The following is a 23,564-nucleotide window of genomic DNA, read 5'->3' as shown; positions in this document are numbered from 1 at the left end:
TAGGTCACAAGTTTAGGGAATTTTCTGTTCGCACTAGTTTTTGACATTAAAAACACCATCCCCACAATCACAATGGTAAACTAAAACTAAAATTCACTTTAATTCACCACATTTCTATCAAGATGCACGGTTTAATGGTGAGTTTGTACTTATTCTCTTTTAATTAACACGCACCAAGTAATAATTAGAGTGTAGAAAATTTTTAAACCCCCCAAACCCGACCAAGTAACGTGTTGCATAAAGGCCTTAAATCGGGCCCTTTTTGCACAATTTTTAGCGGACAGTCGTATTGGAGTTGTCGAGGAGCCTCCAACGCTACTGCTACCCAGTTTTTTTGTATGAAAAAATTGATTATAACTGCACCTCATAATCATAAACAAAACACCTTTTCTTTTACTAGTCTCGTAGAAAAATAACCAAATTCACGCAACTGATTGAATAATCGCATTAACGGCTTGCTGACACTTTACCCCATAATTAGTTTTTCCGGAGTGGCAGCACTGCTAGATTTACACGACTTTCCCCTGGGAAGGACCCCTAACTCCATTCAGCACCAGCAGAGGGCCAAAGGTCGTCTCCATTTCATTTAAAGTTTTCCCTTTTTTTGCAGAAATCGACATTATAACATTCCTCGAAAATTTACTTACAACTATTTAAAATAGTCCAAAGTTAAAAAGTTATTTTTGTATGAAATTAATTTATTAATTAATGCTTTTTTACCTGATCTGACAAATTTTTATTTTGATTTTAGTGATGATTAGTGTTTGATTCTATTTTTGAGAGTTATAAGTCGAGGGTACTATTGCTGACAAATACAAACCATTGATTAACTTATTTCAATTAATCAATGTACAAACTTTATTTTATTTCCTTCTTTAAAGTAAGATACGATTTTCTAACAAAACAGCCTATTTTGCCAATAATAACTTAACAGAAAAGGGTCACTTATAAAAAAACAGATTAACAATTAATTTTTGTTTTTTTTTTTAATTTTTATTAATTAATTTTTGTTATTAGGTTCAATTTTGAGAACTCCATATTCAAGGTGACGGTTAAGTTAGGAAATGATTAGAATTCTGGTTTTCTTTAAATTTTTAATGTTTCATTCGACTAGTTTCGTCTGTTATGGCATTATCAAGAACTGTACCAAAAACACAAATCACACATTTGATTACAACAATTACAAAAAAATGTAATTGTAACCAAATATGTGATTTGTGTTTTTTTGTACAGTTCTTGATAATGCCGTAACAGGCGAATGAAACATTAAAAATTTGAAGAAAGTCAGGATTCTAACCATTTCGAAACACAACCTTCACTTAAAAAACCCGATTGTTATGCAGAAACTATATACTTTTTAATAAGAGCGATTTCTATTGAAAAATAAATCAAATCGATTAAAATAATAATAAAATAAAATAAAAAGTTTTTATTAAACAATCCTTTGGAATGTTTGGAATTTTTGGAATGTACTATTAAACTGAACAAACAATTCTTTAAAAAAGCCAGATTGTAACAAGCGAAAAAAACTTATTACAAACTATATTTTTGCATAAATTGAACAAATTTAAAATTTTAATCAAATGTAATATGCCGAAAAATAGAAACTCAAGAATGTATCGACAACAAAGTAGAAATTTTCTTAAATTAGACACGTTTTTATGTAACAACTCAGCCGATATGTAATTCAGTAGAGAAAAAAAATAGATTGGACTAAGTCTATTAAAAAATCAGCATTTTTTTGCATAAATTAACATTTTTGTATAAAAGCTTGACTTTTGTTAAGAAGTAAGCTAAATCGAACAAAATCCGCCAAACATATAACATTTTATAACTTACTTTTGTGTTGTAATGTTCTTCATCGATTTAATAAAAACCTCTTGCTGTAAGCGACTTTTTTTATAAAAAATAATACATCTGTATGGGATTTCTGCTTTAATTGATGAAAATAAAGCCTTTTTTAAATTTAATTATTGTTTCCGGAAATATTTTGCTATAACTTTCTTTTTTACTATCAAATAATAATTAATCAAATAAGATAGATAGATGTATCTGTCTTTACTTTTATTTCCTATTTTTTTCAACTCGTTTATGGGTAATGCCCATAATGCTTTTATCTGGCAATGAAAATTAAATAATTATTACAAGGACGCGAATTAAAGTAACACCATTTTCTCTCTGACTAACGTTTGCTTTAATATTCTCTTCCAAAAATGTTTCTTTTTGGTCTTTTTCTCAGGCCTTTTGATAGATGTCTTTTTCAGACATCTATTTTTTGTTTGCTGATTTTGTAGTTGAGTAAAAGTATGGAACCAAGCGTTTTGTACCTAAACTATGTACCATACGAGAACACTAATTATCATCATTTACTTAAAAATTAAATTTTTCAAGAATTTTTTTTCGAAATTCCTTTTGGTTTTTGAGTTATTAAAAAAAAACTTTTTTAAATGGTACGCCATTATACGTCGATTTATAATCTTTTACCAAAAGATCGCCGTTGTACGGTGCCCTTTGAAAAGATTTTTTTTGCATAACTCGAAAACCGCATAAAAGGAATTTCGAAAAAAAATTCTTGAAAAATGATCACATTTGTAAAGTAGTTGATGTACTAATTCGTTTTTTCGTAAAGTACTTACATAGTTCAGGCACAAAACGCTTAGTTTCATATTTTTGCCCAACTTTGTACATAGGGTGTCTCAAAATTGGCGAATTACGAGTTCAGAGCATTGCAAAGAATCACTCCAGTAGTTTAAATATAGAACTTTTACTCCATCAAGATAAAATGTTTGAAACTAAAAGTTTCAGTGTTTATTGTTATTTATTGTTTATGGTGTAGATGATTGCGGAAAATAATAATGTAAAACATTTTGAAACATTTGCTTTATTTTGGAATAAAAAAATATTGAATTTTTGTAATTTTTCTTGAAAATAAAACGGCAAGATACAAAAATTAAGCTTTTTTTCTCCAAGATAATCCCAATTTTTCAATAACTTGTTTTACATTATTGTTTTCCACGATTATCTATCTACACCATTACTGACAATAAACATTGAAATTTTTTGTCTGCATTTGCAGGAAACGCTATTCAAAGAGTGATCTTCAAACCAATGTATCTTTGTGGGGGAATCCCACAATTTTTTTTTTATTCCAAAATAAAGTTAATTTTTTCAAGAAATTGTTCTACATTATTATTTTTCACAATCATCTACAATAATAAAAAAACAAACTCTGGAGTTTTTAGACTGCGTTTGAAGAATACGCAAGTCAAAGTGCTCCTGAAGTTAGGATTACTATTTTATTTTTTTGAATAATGGAAACGCTATTCTAAACTATAACTTTGTTAATAATTCTGATTCCACAAATACTTCTTAATGCAATACAAATAACTTTTCAAAAAAATTGCAAGAATAAAGAAAAGAAATGTTTTTTGGTGTTATTTTAAGTTTGATTCAAGCACCGAAATGATGAAGATCTGAAAAAAAGTGCTTCTTATTAACACGTTGGTTATTTTTCTAACTTTTCTAAGTCGGCACCCATGTTCCTTTAAAAACCTGGAGACTTCGAGCGAAACCCTCGCTCAAATATGTTGCATTTAATAAAATATTTTGGGTGTAGTGTTTAGTAATTGATCAAAATGGAGCCGTTCCTTGCACCCCCAGCTTAACCTTCCCCCTTTTCGCTTCGTAACCCTCTGCCGTGCGGAGTGGGGCCCTTCCCCCGGCCTATTCTCGTCGGTTGAGTTGGTCCTTCTTACAGGTGAGGTGATGGTTCGGCGTGTCCAGAGATGGCGCCCGCCGACTCTCTTTAGATCACTCTAACATTTCTTTGGTGGTTGGGACATAAAAAGCTCGCACCCGGTGCCGGTTTGCATGTTAACATTCTAGTCACAAAAAGCCATAAAATGACTCACGCCAAAGAGAAAGTGCGAAAGCACGAATGCGCAGTCTGCCAAAAAAAATTCCTCACCAAACACGATCTCAAAAAGCACCTTCGAGTGCACACCGACGAACGACCTTACGTGTGCAAAGAGTGCAATCAGGGCTTCCGTCAGGCCGGCTCTCTTAAAAATCACGTAGCCGCCAAGCACTCCCTCGGACTACCAACCTTGCAAACGTACGTTTGTAACTATTGCAACAAGGAGTTTCCGGTTAAGGAGCGTCTGAGGCTCCACATTCGCATCCACACGGGGGTGAAGCCCTACCAGTGCCGCATGTGCCCCAAAACCTTCGCCAGAGGGGGGCAGTTGGTCCAGCACATGCGCACCCACACTGGGGTCAAGCCCTACACGTGCGATATTTGCTCGTCGGCGTTCACCTGTTCAGCCAACTTGAAGTTGCACATCAAGGGCCATCTGGAGATTAGAGACTACGTGTGCGACATCTGTGGGAAGAAGTTCTACAGAAGGGACGCACTAAAGAAACACCTGACGTGCTATCACGGCAACTTGAAGGCCTTCCATTGCAAAATCTGTAATAAACAGTTGAAAGGGCACTTACCTCAGCACATGAGAGTGCATAAGAAGGACAAGCCGCATGGGTGTGCCCATTGTGGGGCGAGGTTCGCGCAAAGGTCGCAGTTGACCGTGCATCAGAGGATCCACTCGGGGGAGAAGCCCTACCGGTGCCAAGTCTGCTGGAAGGCCTTTGCCCACTCGACTGCACTCAAGCTCCACATCCGACGGCACACGGGGGAGAAGCCCTTCGTGTGTGTGCTGTGTGAGAACGTTTCGTTCTCGCAGTTGCCGCACCTGAAGAAGCACATGCTTTGCATACATAAGAGTTCGAAACCGTACGTTTGTAGCCACTGCCGGAGCTTCCACCAGACCAAGAACGATCTCGACGGTCACTATGCCAAGTGTCAGGAGTATTACAATAATTTGCACCAAAAACGCGAGATTGACGTTAACGCCATTGACCCGCCTATGTCTTTGGAGAAGATGAGGTTTCTTTTAGCCGTACTATTAAAAAAGATCTCGTCGCAGGAACGACTGGAAGAGCTGGGGTTTAATAAAAGACTCATCGATGATATCCTTGTTGACTCGATAACGAGTTCGGGGCGGGAACCGTGCAAAGACACGAGTCTTTCAGTCGCTGAGAAGCTTAAAAAGAACGTGGAGATTCTGCTCGAGTGGACGGTCCCCAAACAGTACATGGAGAAGTTTAAAAACGAACAAAGATCAACCGAGGAGCTTCTAGAAGAATTGACTTCGTAATCAAAGCGTTAGTACAATATTGTAGACTTGTAGGTAGCTTACTGACTGTTGCAAGTACCCGAAATTTTGTTTTTTCTCATGACTGTTGCGCTTTTTGGTACACCGTTCTTGCCCAAGTGTGAAAAGTACAAAATTCAGCTTTAAGAAGCACTCACATACCAAAGGGAGAAGCCAAAAGGTTGTACAGCATATTACATTTAGCTTTATTTGTTTTTTATTTAAGACCAAAGAATATTTTTTGTTGTAATTTTAGTTGTTTAAGTTTTGTTTTGGTCGGCGACCTACCGACTGCACCAATTTCGTGTCATAGCTTCTAAGTGCAATACTTGTGGCAATTTTGAGTTTGGCATCACAACGGTATAAACTGTTTAAACTAATTTTGTGGTGTGATGTTTAAAAATATATCGACGTGGTGGTGATTTTAGTTAGGAGTTTTTAATGTTCCTTCAAGCATTTGCCAGTCGAGTGCCATATTATATTTACTAATCATTAAAAAGAAACAAAATTTTATTACACCACCACTTAACTAAGTGTTAATTATATTTTCTAAACGTATGATTTTTAATGTAACAAATACTGTTATGGGCCGGTTTTCAAACCTCTTCCACTCTGAAAATAAACGATAAAATCAACTTGGTATCTTATTTATGAGAGAAAGATAAAACAGGAGCTACATAGACCCAAACAGCGTGTTAATTTTTTCACAAATTTTGTACCAGAAGCAGTTATATCCATATAATCCAGTACAATATTGAACTACGGATATGAAATGACATCCTCGATAATTTCGTTAATTTCACTAGAGATAGTTCCATTACCATTACCGTTTAAGTTTTCAGAGCAATGAATTAAAAAAAAAGTTGGATTGGTATAACGGTTAACACACAGAAAACTCAAAAATAAGGTAGATAGAGCATTAAAATCTCAATTGTAACAGATAAACATAATGCAAATTTTTTTCAAAAACTATATTTAATTTTTTGTTAACCAATTTCCACTCAGCCCCATATTTTTAAAACGCTGCATATACGATGAAAGATCCAAGAAAATGTTAAAAAGAAAATTGTAGAGAATAAAATTTCCTGCAAAAAGTTGAAACCATATTTAAGCGACAATTCTCTACGCACCGTCACATATTTATAAAAACGCTGGGAATATGGTTGAAGATACAAAAAAGTATAAGGAACAAATTTGTAAAGAATTTAATTTCCTATAAAAAAAAGTCCGTGTCACAGTTTCTAAAGTTTCCATTACTTCAGCACCGGTAAAGTGAAACGAATCCGTCACTGGAGCGTTTTTGGGGCCTAAACCGTTGATAGGACTTTTTTTAAGGAAATTTAATTCTTCACAAATCCCCCCTTTCTTGTATCTTTAACCATATTTACGCGTCTTGAAAAATACAGGACGAAGCACAAATTAAATTTTTTTTTCTCATGTTTCTCAAGAATGCAAAACTTAACATTTATGCATTTTTTTCCAAGTAATAGTGATTTGGTTGGATTTAAATTCATTTAAAACGATTTGGAGCCGAGACGGTATAACGCCCTTATTTTTACTCTGCCGTACTATTTTTGTGGCTTCAGAAAATCCTGCGAATTTGTTTATAGCCCTATGTAGTGTGAACACAAAAAGTTCAGGGCTTTTCCCTACCGCACCTGTTAATAATATTATCGAAACCATATACAAATGGCCATGGGTATTGCTTTGAAATACTGTTTAATAAAGTAACAATTTTTTTTTAATCACAATAACTTTTATTTTTCATTTGCAAGGAAATATGATGTGAACTACTTCCACATACATATTTTTAAAAATAACAGATAGTATGTACAAGGTGCGTTAAAATGATTTTCATTTAGTCACCTGAGGCGACTTGATGAGTTGAACCACTCGAAAAACTAGTCGACGCGAATTTGCACTAATACAAATGAAAAATATTACATGTTCATGTTATTGTATCTTCTAGTTTGCTCACACTATAGATGCTAAAAAATTGATGTTCATACTAACGCATCGTTGACACGAATAATTACAGGTTGTTGTAAATCACCATTCAAATCAATATCTCTCGGTTATAAGTTAAACACTGCAACTAGGTCTGTTCTTTTTTTATACTATTTTTTTTAACAGGCGTTACGAGTATTCTCATCGAAAAGTAAGTTAGTTAAATCGAATCGAACAAAATACGCTGAAAAATTAAATTTAAAGCCTACTGCTGCAACTGTCAATACTGTTTAAAATGAGACCAATTTTTAATAAATAATCCTCCAACTTCTGAAATGTATTCAAAAGAATATATTTTTTTCTTTAAAAAAAAAGGCCAAATTGAACGAAACAAGTCAATATAACTTACTTTAAAGCGTAAATTTTTTTTGTTTATACACGTTGTTATTTAACAAATCGGCCGATACGTGACATTTTGAGATTTTTTTTATTACGGCCGGTCAGTTCGTAGAAGAAATAGTGTATGCAGCTCGCATTTAATGGGTATTTAAGATACTCGTATGATTTTTAATGTAATAAATACAGTTATGCGCCGGTTTTTAAACCTCTTCCGCCATAGAAATAAACAATAAAATCAACTTGATATCTTTATTTACTTATTTATTGTTTATTTTCGAAAGGTAAAACGGCAATTACATCCAAGCAATATCTAACCCTAACATCAGTCAATTTGAAAAAACAGCCTTAAAATAACACTAATACAACAGCGCGTAATTCTTTGGCAAATTGTGTACCAGAAACACTTATTTCCATGTAACGACTACAGGTTTCTGTAATTCAACATTCAGATTTTCAATCAACAAATACTGCAACAAATCAATTACACATCTCACAAAACTTTCAAACTTCTTCCTACCTTATGGATAGTGTCGTAACGGAAAGCTTGCGCCACATTATTCACCAAAACCTCCTCGACCGAATCAGTAATACCAACGATAGTCACTGCGCCCAAATTTGGGGGGTTTTCTGTCCCACTCCAAAAGATATTCTCGCTTCTTAGGACCCCCCTCTCCATCCAAAAATCAATCAAAGTGTATTGTTTTTCCTCGTAGGAATCTGCAAAACACCTCCAAATAAAACAAACACGCATCGCGTCCTCAAACCCACTCAACGAATCGCCATCATCCCAATAAAACTCCCCAAACGCATTCATTTGTTCATCGCCGGCTGCTACGATCTCAATTCGGTTTAACCGCGAGCGGGTTGTGGTCTGTTCAGGGGCTTGCGTTGGCAAGATATAGCCCCCTCGTAACAAAACCGGGATCGTATCCAAGGGGGCTGAGAGATTCACACTTTGGCCTTGGCCTGCAATTGGTGATTTGGTGTAAATATCGTACCACAACCCTTCCGGCAAGTAGGCCGTGACTTCGGTCGAATTCTCCTCTAAAACGGGAACAATCATCAAAGCAGGGCCCCACAAAAATTGCGTATCGATATCGTAAGTTTTCAAATCGGTTGGAAATTCAAAAAATAGGGGACGCGCGACGGTGTCGCCTCTAGTGTGCGCCGCCCAGAACAAAGTGTACAAGTAGGGGAGCAGTTTGTAGCGCATCGAGAGGGCCTTGCGGGCCGACATGACCACTTCGGGGCCCATGGCGACCGGGTCTTGATCCTATTGTGAAACATTTAAATAAATTTATTATTTTACCATGAGATCGAAAATGCACTCAATTAGAGCAAGCCTTGGAAGTGCAGTGTAACTTTAGCCACATCTTAAAACAGCGTATTCGGAAATAAAATTAACTAGACGCCCTCTGGTGATGACTTTTGAACTATGTCGAAAACAGTAAAGAAATTTTTTCTAATGCCACATTTAACTGACATTTAATGAATTGTTCAACAATTTTGCGTGTATAGTGTTAATTACTTACAATAGAAAGAATTACTTTAAAAGTACGTGGTGGTAAATACTAGCGTTGACTTTGGTTCTTTAGTTTTTCGTGGTATAAAGTGTTTATTGTTGGAACTTGAAAGTGGATAAAAAGTGAAAAAGATTTAAATTTTCATTACAAAGTGTTATCAAACAGTTGTCTAATTAAAGATTATAAGTAATGGATCACATAGAACACAAAGTTTGGCTCAAGAAACCAATAAATTAGTGAAGTGTTATGAATTTTAGGTTGGAATTTTCCACTGAAAAAATCATGAAATGCTGCGGTAAATCTACAAAACTACAATAAAGATTAACAACTGCTGATACATTTAAACGTAAATTATGCCAAAAGGTAGGCTTTTCAATGTCTTTGTAATAATTTTCCAATAAAGAAAGTGAACCAAACAGTCATTCGTTATTCGTGTTTTCCTCGTCATCTCTCATTTGTCAACATAAGTTTCTTGCATCAAAGATGCAATAATCATTCCGCATAGGCAATGTAATAATTGTGAAGCCCCAAAATTCGTACAACGCTCAAAATATCCGAATAAACATTTTCCCGCCATTTATGGTTACTGTTTTCAACCTAGCTCAGTGGCGCCCCCAACGGTAATTTTACTTCCGAATAGTGGCGGTCAGCTCGATTTGCGTGTGCGTCATCAATTTCATTTTTTCATTACCAACACAAAGCTATAAAAAATTATCAAAAACAATGCAAATTTAAACAGCTAAGGGCTATCTAAGGGTGGTATCCTTGAACATTAATTTACATGTGCACTTCGACAACACCGTCAAGTGTCACGAATTTGTCAACCTGACATTGACAGTAAATTATAGACGTCGTCGCATGGTTGTCGAAAGTGTTATCGGTGTTAATCGCAAGTATTTTCCGTTCGTTTATTGTGTTTTGTGATTTGCGTTTCGTTAGGTTTTTGATTCTGCGTTTATGTTTTGTGAATCTGTATTTTTTGTAACAACCCATAATTTAAACACTTCGTAACCTCAAAAAATATCTGATAGTTTGTCACCGCTATGCCCCTGCTATGTAAACGTCAGGGTTAGTCAAGCGGCATAGGAGAAACGGTTTATTAAATCATACTATCAACATGCGGCGCCACGTGCGTTATCTATGCAGATTTCTGTAAATTTGGGGTACGTGGCACGGTCGTTAATAGAAACTACTTATGCCATCTTTTGGTAGTGTGATTTCAAATTAAATTCACGAATTTATCCAAAAATCCAAAATATTAAGCAACCTTTGGCGCGCAATGTCACACTACATTCAACGGTGTCAAAAAGTTTTTTCAATTTTAAATGTTTCAATTTCCAATTTGAATTATTCTGCTACGTGTTGTGTTCGTGGTTTTCTCTTTTTATTCTTATTTGAATTCGTTTGTTGGTGTTATCTACTCCTAAAGTAATCTCAAAAACATTTAAGTTTTGAACTTTCGAAGGCTAAATTTTGGTAAGTCGGGATTTTTTTGCCACCAAAAATACTATGTAATACATATCTCCAGCTCTGGTGTGGACCTATTATACAACCTACAACGTTTATTAAACAACTTCTGGCTGGCTGGAACACATGATTCTGGAAACAGTGCATCTCTTTACTTGTGAGAGCTATCCAGAAACAAATCGACTTGGGCACCAAAAATAACTTCGAGAATTTAAACCAAATTTCATTTTTTGAGTGGACATCTATGATGGACACCGTTTAAGACTTCTACCTTGCACATAGTGTCTTTTATTTAATACACGCGTTCATTCATTCATTTGTACAAAAACCACAAAAACGTATCTTGAACTCCCTCCTTTTTACCGTTAAGTTTCAAGACTGGTGAATCCACCAAAGTGGAGTCCTTACATTAAAATCAGAAAAACCTTTTACTCATAATAAGTTCATATAAGTAAATTTGTTGTAAAGTCATCTATGTGAGTCTACAACCAACACGAAAACATACAAGAAATGTTTGCACAAACTATTAAAAGCACTACTTTTCTGTGGAAATTGAATTGGGCACATGTCTAAAACTCCAATGGTACCTTATTAGAGTCCGTATTTACATATTTAGTTCTTTAATTTTTTTCCAAGTTTCAAAATAATGTTAAATAACCGGTTTTTGAGGGTGAGGAAGTCGCCAAATTAATATGTGGAAGCCAAACACGACATTTATTTCTTATAATTGATGTTTTCATAATTTGTGAAACGTTAATTCATTAATAAATTATTTTCATTCAATGTATTTATTTTTTCTTTATATTTATAATACTAACAAAATTTTGCAATTAAACACATTTAACCGATTTTCAATAAAATCGGTTATGTGTGTTTAAATTGTAAAAAAAATAAAAAAATTAAATTAATTGTATAAATATTAAAATATTTAAATTTGCCGCCAATTTTAGTTCCTCATACTACCAAGATATGGCGCTATTATCGAAATTTTGACGACCAGTGAATTACGTGTTACTTGATTTTCTATAACTACTATATTCTATGGTAAACGTAGTGACAGAAATGTCAGATGACGCACACGCAAACGGAGCTGAGCGCTACCATAAGACAACATAATATCAAAAGTGGCTAAAGTTTGGCAGGCACAGCTTGCTCTAATTCGGGACAATTTCGATCTCATGATACAATTTGTAAGAAATACAATGCCATCGTCCGTGTTGTGGTTCCGCGAAAAGGGATAAAAAGCCCCCAGTTGGGTCCACCGGTTACACAAACTCCTAGTGGTGTTGCCGTTGAAGCCACAAATGTCGGCCCCCATTAAAGGGACTCCGAAAAGGCTGAAACTTAATAATTCTAAACTGGGTTTAGTTGGGGCTGTTGTTTTGTGTTACGTACGTGGAATGGTGTATCTCATGTCTAGCCAATCAGAGACGACGTCACCGCTCCAGTGACCGGCATAGTGGCCATGGCCGGCGAAGGTCGAGCGGGATATGACCATAGGGCGGCGCCCCCGAATGTCAGACATGGCGCTAACAACATTAATTGAGAACTTAAGGTTCGTTTTTTTAATAAATATTCTGTATAATTTTATTTATAATCTATATCAGCTGTTTCAAAACTATAGGAATATCAACGTCGCATTTTCCCGAATTATTTTTTTAAATGAGGTTGATAAAAATGTAAAATAGTTATTATTGATTAGATCACTAATTAAATTATAAATTCCATTAGCTATTAACTTTTTAGTGTATGAAAAATTTATAATCAACTTTTACAGAAAATGCGACGTTAGCATTTATTTAGTTTTCAAATAGCCAATACACACATTTTAACTATGAACATATTAGCTGTTTCAAAAATACCAACCTCATATTATCTCTAAAGGTTAGTTGCTATAAATTATTCATGCACTTTAAAAAATTAAAATCTAATATAATTTATTGTTTCAGATTTTTTGTTTCAAATTTAATAATAACTATTTTACATTTTTATAAAGTTTATTAAAAAAAAATAGTAAAATACGACGTTGACATTTTTATAGTTTTGAAACAGCTTATTCCAAATCTGGAGGCGAACTGACAGAATTTTAGCATTAAACATATGTTTACTATTGAAAAAAAAAATGCCCATAGGCGCTGTAATAAAATGACTTTCAAACCAATTGTTTGTCCTTAAAAAAATATAATATAATATAATAAAATATAAGTTTTGTAAGATAAACAATAATAACAAATTATTAATAATAATAGTACTATTTCTATGTATCTTCGTCCTCAAAATTTATTAATGTAAAATGACAATTCAGTAAATTTCAGAGAAAAAAAATGCACGCCCATGTATTTCAGTACTTCAGTACCAGGTGGGTGAATTTCAAGAGTCTTTTATGCCAATGTCAGTTCGCCACCAGATATGGAACAACCTATATCCATTATTTGATTTGAAAAAAAAAAACATATCAATGCATTGCGAGTACTGCTATGCAACTAATTATTTCACATGCTCTCAATAATCTCAAAGTGAAAATTAAATCTTACAAAATTATCATAAAAGAAACATTAACTTTTGTTAAATTTTTAATCATTGGATAACAGTAACAGGTGAGGAATGATAAATTACTTTAGCAAACATTTGAAATGACTTTAGATTTAGTCGAATAGCTTGACGTCAAATAATTATTTTTGCATATCATTCGTAAGTTAAATTAGAACAATGCTTTGATGTGTGTTTTTTCGAACTGAACATAGGGACTAGCAGCGTTCAGAGTTAAATGTTAAACTGTCTGTGTCAAAATTCTGATAAAAACTTGACTGTATAGTCTTTTCACTAAAGCAGGGCATATTAAAAATAAAATTAACTTTTTCGTAAAACTAAAAACTTTAAAACATGCATACAATAATTGTGGGTAATCCGTAATACGTATAATTATTTGAAGTAAACTGGAGCATTATGTGCTGAAGATGATTGGTTCAGTTCAGTTCAACCGAAGCACATAATACTCCTAATAATACAGGGTGATTTAAAAGTACTGTACAATCTCTCGGGTGCTGATAAAGGAAGTGCTTCAGTTGACTTCAGTTAGGGGAAACGACACGTCTAACAACATTAAACAAATTACTCGAAAACAATCAACAATTAATGTCTAATGATATGCAAAACAATTAAAAAAACTTCTAAATTTGATAATAAATTAAATCCGAAGACCTAAGAAACAAAAGAGCAACAATCGATACCGTTGCTAACGAAACGAAATTAAAAAATATATTTAAAAAAAAGTTGCTTAAAAAATCTGACTTCTTTTTTGTGCTTAACTAAACTAAACAACTGACAATTTTCTTCAATTTTTTTAATTTAATTGTTTGTCGCAATATCTACAATGTACTAATCAATATAATTTTTGACAACTTCTGTAATCCCCTAAAGATGATCTTAAATACGGTTGGATTTTATTTACTATAACCCTATACCACAAATTACGTTCAGGTGGCCAACTCAATGTAAATTTTATGTAAAATAACAAAAATGAAATAATTTTTCTTTATAGGGATTAACAGGTAAGTTAAAAAATTCGAAACCATGAAAATTTTTGTTTTTTGAAATTATTGATTTATGTATCCCCATAAAAAGTTTTATTTTCACTTATTTTGCATTTAACACAGCCTTTATCCGTCCTTCGTCAAAAATTGTCACATAAGATATTTGTCAACCCACATTATATTAAAATTACATTACATAAGAAGATATAATTAAACAAAAAAGTTTTTCGTGTGACAACAATCCAAGGAAAAAAAATTTCAAACATCTTTGAACTTTTATGTAATGTTCCTCATTTTAATATAGTGTGGTTTGACAAATATTTTATGTGACAATTCGGAAATAAAATTAACTAGACGCCCTCTGGTGATGAGTTTTGAACTATGTCGAAAACAGTAAAGAAATTTTCGTAATGCCACATTTAACTGACATTTAATTAATTGTTCAACAATTTTGCGTGTATAGTGTTAATTACTTACAATAGAAAGAATTACTTTAAAAGTACGTGGTGGTAAATACTAGCGTTGACTTTGGTTCTGTAGTTTTTCGTGGTATAAAGTGTTTATTGTTGGAACTTGAAAGTAGATAAAAAGTGAAAAATATTTAAATTTTGATTATCAAACAGTTGACTAATTAAAGATTATAAGTAATGGATCACAGCGAACACAAAGTTTGGCTCAAGAAACCAATAAATTAGTGAAGTGTTATGAATTTTAGGTTAGAATTTTCCACTGAAAAAATCATGAAATGCTGCGGTAAATCTACAAAACTACAATGAAGATTAACAACTGCTGATACATTTAAACGTAAATTATGCCAAAAGGTAGGCTTTTCAATGTCTTTGTAATAATTTTCCAATAAAGAAAGTGAACCAAACAGTCATTCGTTATTCGTATTTTCCTCGTCATCTCTCATTTGTCAACATAAGTTTCTTGCATCAAAGATGCAATAATCATTCCGCATAGGCAATGTAATAATTGTGAAGCCTCAAAATTCGTACAACGCTCAAAATATCCGAATAAACATTTTCCCGCCATTTATGGTTACTGTTTTCGACCTAGCTCAGTGGCGCCCCCAACGGTAATTTTACTTCCGAATATTCTATGGTGACAATTTTTGACGTAGGACTGATGAAGGCCGTCAGGCTGAAAACAGTTAGAAAATCGTAACTCATGGTCCGGGTATTACCATGGAAACCCCCTAAAGGAAAACATTCTGCAAAGTCTCCTAGGGAGTTATGAAGTTTAGTGAAATTGCAGTGCTTTAAATGTAAAATTAGTTATAGGTACCACTTTCTATTTAATTAAGTCATCTGGAGTTTACTGCTTAAGCATATTAAGAACTTTTGCTGAATTCCGCAATTAAAATGCTTGATTAGCTGATCAGGATCCCGTGATCAAATTAAAGCATTTTGGTTGGTCCATCCCACTGTTTTAACAACGTGTTAAATTTTAATGGGGCATTCAATAAACCGACCCTAAGTTTACAGTTTGATTAAAAAGTGTGTATAGATAATAAATATGCAATACGCGTTTATAATAGGTATAAAAATAAATACAAATAAGGGTTGATTTATAGAAGCGTCATTTATTTAATTCGCAGTTAAATACGTGATTAACTGATCACGTGACCGAATTGAAGCTATTTGTTTGGTCCATTACAACAAATAAAATTTTAATAAAGTTTGCTTTAAACCGACCCTAAACATTTACTATTTATTGTAATACAAACCTCTCTATGGGTAGTTGATCATAAAAAAAATTAACGCCGATTAACTCAATACTCACAAACTTGTAACGATTGCCTCGGTGAAACCAAACAAATTGTGCACGTTGTAGTGCAACCCAGCGTAGTGTTTCGCCGACATGCACATTGTTTTGTAATTGAGGGCGCCACCGTCGACACTTGGCAAGTAAGGGGGGCTGTCTAGACTAGTCTTGGGGCACCCATTAAACGAGCCCGAGAGGAAATTCGAAGGTTCATTCATGTCAATCCAGGCCCCATCGAAGGGTACAATATCATGGAGCGACTTCAGCATCATTGTCCAATAGTCCACAGTCGTAGGATGTGTAAAGTCGGGCCAAACTGTAGTTTTGTTATTCCAAACTTTCCCAATAAAAATTTTTCCACTCGAATTTTTTACAAAAATATCCATTTTGAGGCCTTCGTCAAATGGGGGGTACGACCCTGGAGGCTCACTCCCACTAACCCCCGCGTCAATCAACGGTATATAATGCATCCCTTTCAAATGTAAATCTTTAACAAACTGAGGCAAACCTTTGAAATTGACGGAATCGTAAGTAAAATCGTTGCTACTTTTCATGTAGTCCAAATCGTTCCATTGTGTGTCCTAAAATGTGACATTACTTTTGCCCTCGCCTGTACTAAACCCACCAATGGAATCCCGGCATCGATGTTACGTTGCATCACGAGTTTAGTTCGGTTCAAAGTTTTGTAACCGAACCGACATAAATGAAAGCCCAACCCCCAATATGGCGGCATGAACGGCCGCCCAATCAAATCCGTGTATTGGCTGATTACGTCACTGGGGGTGGGGCCAAGGAAAAAATAGAAGTCTAGGACACCGCCGATTGGTCGGAATGTTATAGCGGGGGTGGGTTGGAGAATAACATCTGCAAATAAAAATGTGACATGTGGGGAGCAAGGGGCGGGGTTTACTTACCCATAGCGTTGGAGTTTTGGAGGTAAAAACCGTGGCTTTTAGTCGAGTTTTCCATAATTAGATAAAAAGGATGACTGCCGTATAAATTTTTCTACACGAAAAAATGCCTGTTTTATAATTCTAGTGCAAAAAAAACTTACTTCAAAAGATGGTATTGCGTCATGGTTGAATAACGTGAATCTGGACCATTGGGTCGATAACAATAAACGAGTGCGGTGTTCTCCAATTCCGTAAATATAATTAGACGGTAACTTACCGCTCAGTTGTAAAAACTGATCAGAAAAAATTAAATTTGGCAAACTTAATGCGTCAAAGCTAAAATGAAGATATTAATTTTTGCATTATTTTACAATAAATGTACTAACATTATGGTATTATCTGAGCGTCTTACCACCCGAAAACCGGGCTTAGTCGAGTCAATATAAAACAGGTAACTCAAATTCATGGCCGCTTTATCGACGATAGGAACTTCAGGAAAAGGGGGTTCAAACCTGTTTTTCAGCGGATCTGAAATCTTTGAGAAAAATATACTAGTAGCATATTACTACGTCCGAGGTGGGAAATGTTTCATTACCTCGACGTTAGATAAAGCGTAATGAAAATTCCCACCGAGTCACTAAAGTTAAATAACTTGAAAGACTTTCTGCAGTCAATGCTTTACACTATTTTTTCTTTCTTGCTTGTAAGACTCTTATTGATGACGTAAAATAAAAAGACAAGTTATTAAACAAAACTGATGGATTAACGTAGCACTTTTGATGCCTGACTTTTGAAAAATTACTTTCCAACCAAGGGAGGTAATAAAATATTTTCCGTCCTTTCATTACAAAAGATCAGGTCTCTGCCCTATTATTACAGTGAGTGATGTTATACTGAGATATTCATAAAAATTGGTAAATACTTATAAGTATTAGTATTTAGTAAAACGTATCAATCACCCAAAATGCCCTGAAATGAACGAATAATCGTCTGTATAATTTAAACATTACCAGCTATGACTGATAATTTTCGAGTTACGTATGAACTTGTTTAAAATGTTTTTTTTTTATTTAGATTTTGAATGTTCTGGAATGAACCACCTGAGCCATTACGGAGTTTAGAAAATCCTAAGCAGATTCGTTTGAGGATTCTGAATATCTAGAGAGTTTTTATCAAAGGCCGGTAATAATCTGAGAGTATTTATTTTTTTTAACATAAAAATTTTAGTATCTGTCAATTATTATTGACTCGGTGTTTTACTGACTGGTGAATAATTAAACGCAGATTTGTTTGATGTTTTTCTTTAATGGACATGAAATAGTAATTAAAAAAATTAAACCACATATTATAGTATTAGTTCCTAGTAAGGCTCCCAAATACTGTTTAAGATTGTAAAACCTTTCAGAAATGGTTTTCTGTACATGAAATTCTATGTAGTAAAACTGTTATAGTTTTCAAGTTACTAACACTTATGGAATGTTTCCAAAACATTTCCAGTTAAAATTTTTGAAACAACGTACTCACAGTATGTTATTTCATAACTCATGATTTTATGAGCCCAGAGTCATCCAAAACTTTCTGAAATTCGAATATACGATACCAAAACTCTGTCACTTAGAGCCGACAGTTTTCAACATAATATAAAAATTGGTACGTTATTATTAATACTTTCTATCAAAAATCGATAAATTTATGAGAACCACGATCGGGCGGATTTTCTTGACTAGTTTTAAAATTTCTTGGAGTTCTTGATATAATTAACAAACATATTAGCTGTTTCAAAACTATAAAAACGCCAACGTAACATTTTACCGAATTATTTTTTTAAATAAGATTGATAAAATTGTAAAATAGTTATTAATAATTAGCTCTCTCATTGAAAGTATAAATTACATTAGTTATCATTACTTTTTTGAAGTGCATGAATTTAAAAGCTAATATTAAAAGAAAATGTGACGTTCGCGTTTTTATAGTTTTCAAACAGCTAATAGCGTCGATTAGCAAACTGTCATTTCTGCAAAAACATAAGCCTACCGAATAGCAGTAGACTAGTGATTTCATAAGGACATGCTAATTTTTGCTAGAACTTTTCTATTTTATGAATATCGATAGTACTAGAAACCTAGTTCTTTATAATTTTATAAGCATACTATAGATTTTTTGAATATCGGTGTAAGCATGTACAGTTTTAGCCACATAAATCTCGTACAAAAGTTTTAATTAATTAATTTTAATTTTTTTGTAATTTAGACTTTGATTTATCAAAGTGACCTTTATTAATTTATTAATTATTTAAACAGTCTCTTTGAATAACTTAATTACTCTTTATCCACATTGTCCAACTGAAAGGACAATTTAAGACCTGAGTATTAAAGTATCTAAAAACGTGAAAACTTTATATTGCCATATACTGTTTTTCAATTTTTACAAATACTACTCAATACTACTACTTAAATACTAAATGATACTACTTAAAAGTACAATTTCAAGCAGTTTTCAGTACAAAAGCAATTGATAGTAATAATATTACAAACATTAACATTTACGAGATAAATATATGTAATAAAATAACCCAAGACAGAGAAATGGACAACCTAACTAATAATTAAAAGTTCGATCAAAAGTTATATTATTGTGCCATGAATTCTCTGCTAATTAAATTATAAAATATAGCTTATTCCATCTATTAGCCATTTGAAAACTATAAAAACGCCAACGTCGCATTTTCTCTCAAAATTAGCTGTTACAAATTATTCATGCACACTTCAAGCAAAAAAATAATAGCTAATGTAATTTATACTTCCAATGAGAGATCTAATCATTAATAACTATTTTACAATTTTATCAATCTTATTTAAAAAAGTAATTCGGTAAAATGCGACGTTGGTGTTTTTATAGTTTTGAAATACCTAATATATGACTTATTTTTACGTAAACAAATGGAGTACAATCGTCTCTAAGATATTTTGTAGATTCGGTGTTTTATCTTATGGGAAAACGAATGTTCTATTGCAATTACTGTTTATGATAAAAAAACAATGTTATTTAAATGAAACTAAGCGTAAAAATAAAGCAAAATATGTAAAAAACTCATTTAAAAAAATTTGTTGCTTACTGTGTTTTTTCTTGGGACAGCCGAACTACAATGGATTTCGGATTTATAAACCCATTTATATTTAAATTTATAAACTCGAAAACGTAAGGTGTGAAATGGTTAAAAGCATGTTAAGTTTAAGATTTACAGCAGCTCTCTGAAGCAATCGAAAATAATGTTGAAATTTTGGTACACAAGGTAAATTATTTTAATTTTTCATATATTCCATACCGAGGAGATTAAGTGCAGTAGTTACTAATGGAAATTACACAAAATATTTAAGCATGTCTATTTTTTATGAATATCACCAAGTGACTGTAATAGTAATTTCAAAGCTTACCTTAATATGCAGCCTCGTTTCCGTCTCAAACTTGGCACTAAGTTTAATAATTTCAACATCTCCAGGATAGGCCGTTGCGTACCCCCTTTTCAAAAACGCCTCCAGACCGTAGGCCGTCTGCGTCACATTTACGTAATTATAGGTCCCGTAATTGGAGGGATAGAAACAGTAAGGGGTGGCCAGGGGCACCCCCATTTTCGGCTTCTTTTTCGCCGGGATCCAGCAGCAGCCCCTGGCCTCGCACCCCTGCTGATTGGCCCCATTCTCAGGATAGCAATCGAACCGATCGCGCTCTTGGACCAGTTTGCATTTACCATAATCCGGTTTCGGGGGCGGCGGCAGAGCTGTAGGAACTTTGGTTTCGCTGGATTTGTGCGTGTGGTGGATTTTTTCGAGTAAAGTCGGGTGTTCGTAGCGTTCTTGAGTGTAAATAACTCCAAAACAATGTAACAAATATACCAAGGGAAGGACTAAAAACACAGCCAGAAGCATGAGCACCAGCAGGATTGCCGGCAGACTAGGACGGGAGCAAGTGGTGGATTCGCAGTTCTGTGGGGCGAAGCGGACGTAATCTTCCTCCTTTACAAAGGTACAAATTTTCTTTTTTGTCAGGTGCGTTTTGGACTTACCAGGCGTTCTCTTTTGAGCGGTGAGGAGTTGAAGTCGCCATTTAGGGATGATTCTTTGGTTGCGGGGCACTTCTGTGGCGGGATTTCGTTACAGAAGGCCTCGAAAGACACGGAATCAGTGCGGGATAAGTGGCGGTTACGCCGCCGGGACCGGAATGCTTGCAGCAAATAACGAATTCGCGTCATTTTTTTGCAAATGATTTTGCGACGATTAAACTTAACAGGAATGTTACATCCTGTGATACACTATGAGAGGAAGGCGAGTTTATTAAACTCTCGCGCACTGATTATGATTTTTTGTTAGTTTAAGCGATTTGACTGGTGTTTGTTGTTGATAATGGGATCATTTCAGATTTGTTGTTTACTCATAACCTCACTTTTTGGTTGACAGCTGTTGACGGGTTGACCCAACTGTATAAATGGTTGCCTATGTATTTTGGTAAAATTCCACTTAAAAAAACTTTGTTTTAATTTTTAAAACGTACAATAAATTTTTGCTTATACCCAAAACTTCACTGGATCGTTTTTCTTTCTCCAAATCACCCCTTTTCACACATTTTTACAAACCATTTCAGTAATTTTACGTGTTTTTTATAATTATTTTTTCCAATTTTTTTCTATTGAGTCCATCCAGCTGAGGTCTTTACGCCTTAAACAACCATCATCACGACGATATTTTCTTTTTTCTTTTGATTTCACGCCTTTGGAATTCAGTTATTAAATAATTTATGTATCAAGGGCGTTAAGCTTTTATGGCCAGAAACTTTAATTCAAATCAAGAGAAATTATTGATAAATAATGAAAAAAAAGTGTTCCCAGAAGCACTTATTGTGCAAATTTCAACTTCTGCCTTTACCTTTTCGCACCTGTTATTTTATTACCCGATGGATAAGGGGTAACTTGTATTATTGTAGGACACCATATTTCATTTTAATATTTTGAAATCATTAAAACGTTACCTTAAGGACTTCCGGAGGAAACAATAAGTTAGTACTGTTTCTATATCTAAAGTAATAAAAGAAGTACCTGCGTCATCCAAAAGTTTCTCAATTAAATTTGATTATAAACAGTAAATTTAGACATTTACCTAATGCAATAAAGTAATTAAGTGTTTTAAGAACCACGACAAAAATGTACAAAATAGCATTTCTTATTAATTTAAATTCTACAATTTGTGTATAAATGAATGTGGAACCGTAGTAAGTATTGAAAGTTTTCCGCTTCTTACACTCTTTTATAATCAGTCTGTATAAATATTTCTTTAAAACGAGTTAAGCGGTTTTTGTGAACGTGTTTAACAATTTCAGGAAAAAAATGTGCATTTTGTGTTTAGTATCGAATAGTTTAATATAAATTCGTTGGAACTATTGCCTCCGACGAAAATCTTGAATAAAAATGAAAATAGTTTGCAAGCATTTTTTTGAATCGGTCAAATCTTTCCTGCTTGAACATTTTTCCAGCAACAAAGATAACCTTGGAAATAAGTTTTTTTTTTTAATAAAAACCTAAATATTATTATACTGAATTGACACTGTTAATTTTTTATTTTTGGTAACATATCTGAATCCAAGATTATAAACACCATTTTAAAACACGTTTCCATAGCAACGTGTTTTAAATTAGAATTCTAATTAAATTAGAATGTTCCAACATGCGCTCGTGGCATAACAACAGCCCTCAAACTTGAAGCTTGTGTTTTCGCACTCGTATTATTAATAACTATTACAATCTTAAAAAATCTTATTTTCCTGATAACAATTTCTTATGGCATCTATTACAAAAAATATAAAAAATTTTTAATAGCATACTTACCTAAATGAAGAAATAAAAAAGAACATGGGAAATCTTCTATCTAATTCGAATAATATATCATGTGATGCTTGTAATGCCATTGACTGTAATAGGAACTTATTAAATCAAAATGTCTGTTCTGTTTTTATAATAAATAGTATCCATATAACTTAAAAGAAAAAAAAACACTAGGTAAAACACGTTTCATTTTTAGAGAAATTAGTTTTGTGATTTTATTGAAATAAGCAGAGGCTTAACAAGATGAAAAACAAAACCATCAGTAAGGATTTTCATCAACTTATTAATATTACAGTAATGATCAAACATGTCAAGGAATTTTCCTACAGTGTTTGAAAACATCCTGTCCATAAGAACATAAGGATGCCTAGACGATTATACAGGCTGCTCAAAAACTGGCGCACCAACTCAATGGTACGTTATTGAGAAGCAAATGCAGATTACGGAAAAAATGTTGAAAAAATTCCTAAAGTCATATTTTAAAAAATCTGGAGCTACAAACTTATTGTGTTAACTTCTTTAGTTTTCATTATTTTTTTGTGTTTTTATGTTTCATACCAGGTAATCGTTCCGTAACAATACGATGAATAATTATTTTTAAATTTACTATCACATTTTAGCAGTTTTTTTAATTTAAAAAAATTAAAATTTATCCAAAAAATCACAATGTGTAGATGTGTCAACACTGGGAATTATTTCCCAGGAAACCGTTTCAAAAATAATTTATTTTTATTGTTGTTCAAATTCTATTGCTATCATGACTGCTAGACAACGTAAAGTCCGTTATTTATCAATAACTTTAATACAAAGAATTTTTTTACTATTTTTACCTTTATATGTAACCAGTTCTCTATCGCACACCATTGAGTTGGTGCGCCAGTTTTTGAGCACGCTGTATGCTTGGTGCACTTTAGAAAGCAAAGAGATGTTTATAACTTAATTAGTGATCGCCT

The 23,564-nt window shown here is 33.5% G+C and overlaps 2 protein-coding genes and 1 long non-coding RNA gene across 3 annotated transcripts; 2 read left to right on the top strand and 1 right to left on the bottom strand.

The window, feature by feature from the left end:
- Window positions 1-3: 3 nt before the first annotated feature.
- On the top strand, window positions 4-5,845 carry LOC658112 (zinc finger protein OZF). Its single transcript, XM_964522.4, has 2 exons — window positions 4-137; window positions 3,758-5,845. The coding sequence occupies exon 2, from the start codon at window positions 3,903-3,905 to the stop codon at window positions 5,211-5,213; it is 1,311 nt and encodes a 436-aa protein (XP_969615.1). The 5' UTR covers window positions 4-137; window positions 3,758-3,902; the 3' UTR covers window positions 5,214-5,845.
- A 1,946-nt stretch (window positions 5,846-7,791) lies between these two features.
- Window positions 7,792-21,210, bottom strand: LOC658192 (lysosomal alpha-glucosidase). Its single transcript, XM_964601.4, has 12 exons — window positions 20,803-21,210; window positions 20,174-20,752; window positions 17,126-17,274; window positions 16,901-17,075; window positions 16,761-16,851; window positions 16,472-16,710; window positions 15,865-16,427; window positions 11,942-12,075; window positions 11,748-11,899; window positions 8,325-8,829; window positions 8,074-8,273; window positions 7,792-8,023 (listed from the first exon to the last, which is right to left on the bottom strand). The coding sequence occupies exons 1-12, from the start codon at window positions 20,986-20,988 to the stop codon at window positions 7,961-7,963; spliced, it is 3,036 nt and encodes a 1,011-aa protein (XP_969694.1). The 5' UTR covers window positions 20,989-21,210; the 3' UTR covers window positions 7,792-7,960.
- Window positions 9,198-11,329, top strand: LOC135267135 (uncharacterized). Its single transcript, XR_010335452.1, has 2 exons — window positions 9,198-10,555; window positions 10,608-11,329. It is a non-coding gene; the product is annotated as an uncharacterized LOC135267135 (long non-coding RNA).
- Window positions 21,211-23,564: the final 2,354 nt, after the last annotated feature.

The sequence above is a fragment of the Tribolium castaneum genome, chromosome 1 (assembly GCF_031307605.1).
Source record: "Tribolium castaneum strain GA2 chromosome 1, icTriCast1.1, whole genome shotgun sequence".
Lineage (NCBI taxonomy): Eukaryota > Metazoa > Arthropoda > Insecta > Coleoptera > Tenebrionidae > Tribolium > Tribolium castaneum.
This window is presented reverse-complemented; position numbering and strand designations above follow the sequence as displayed.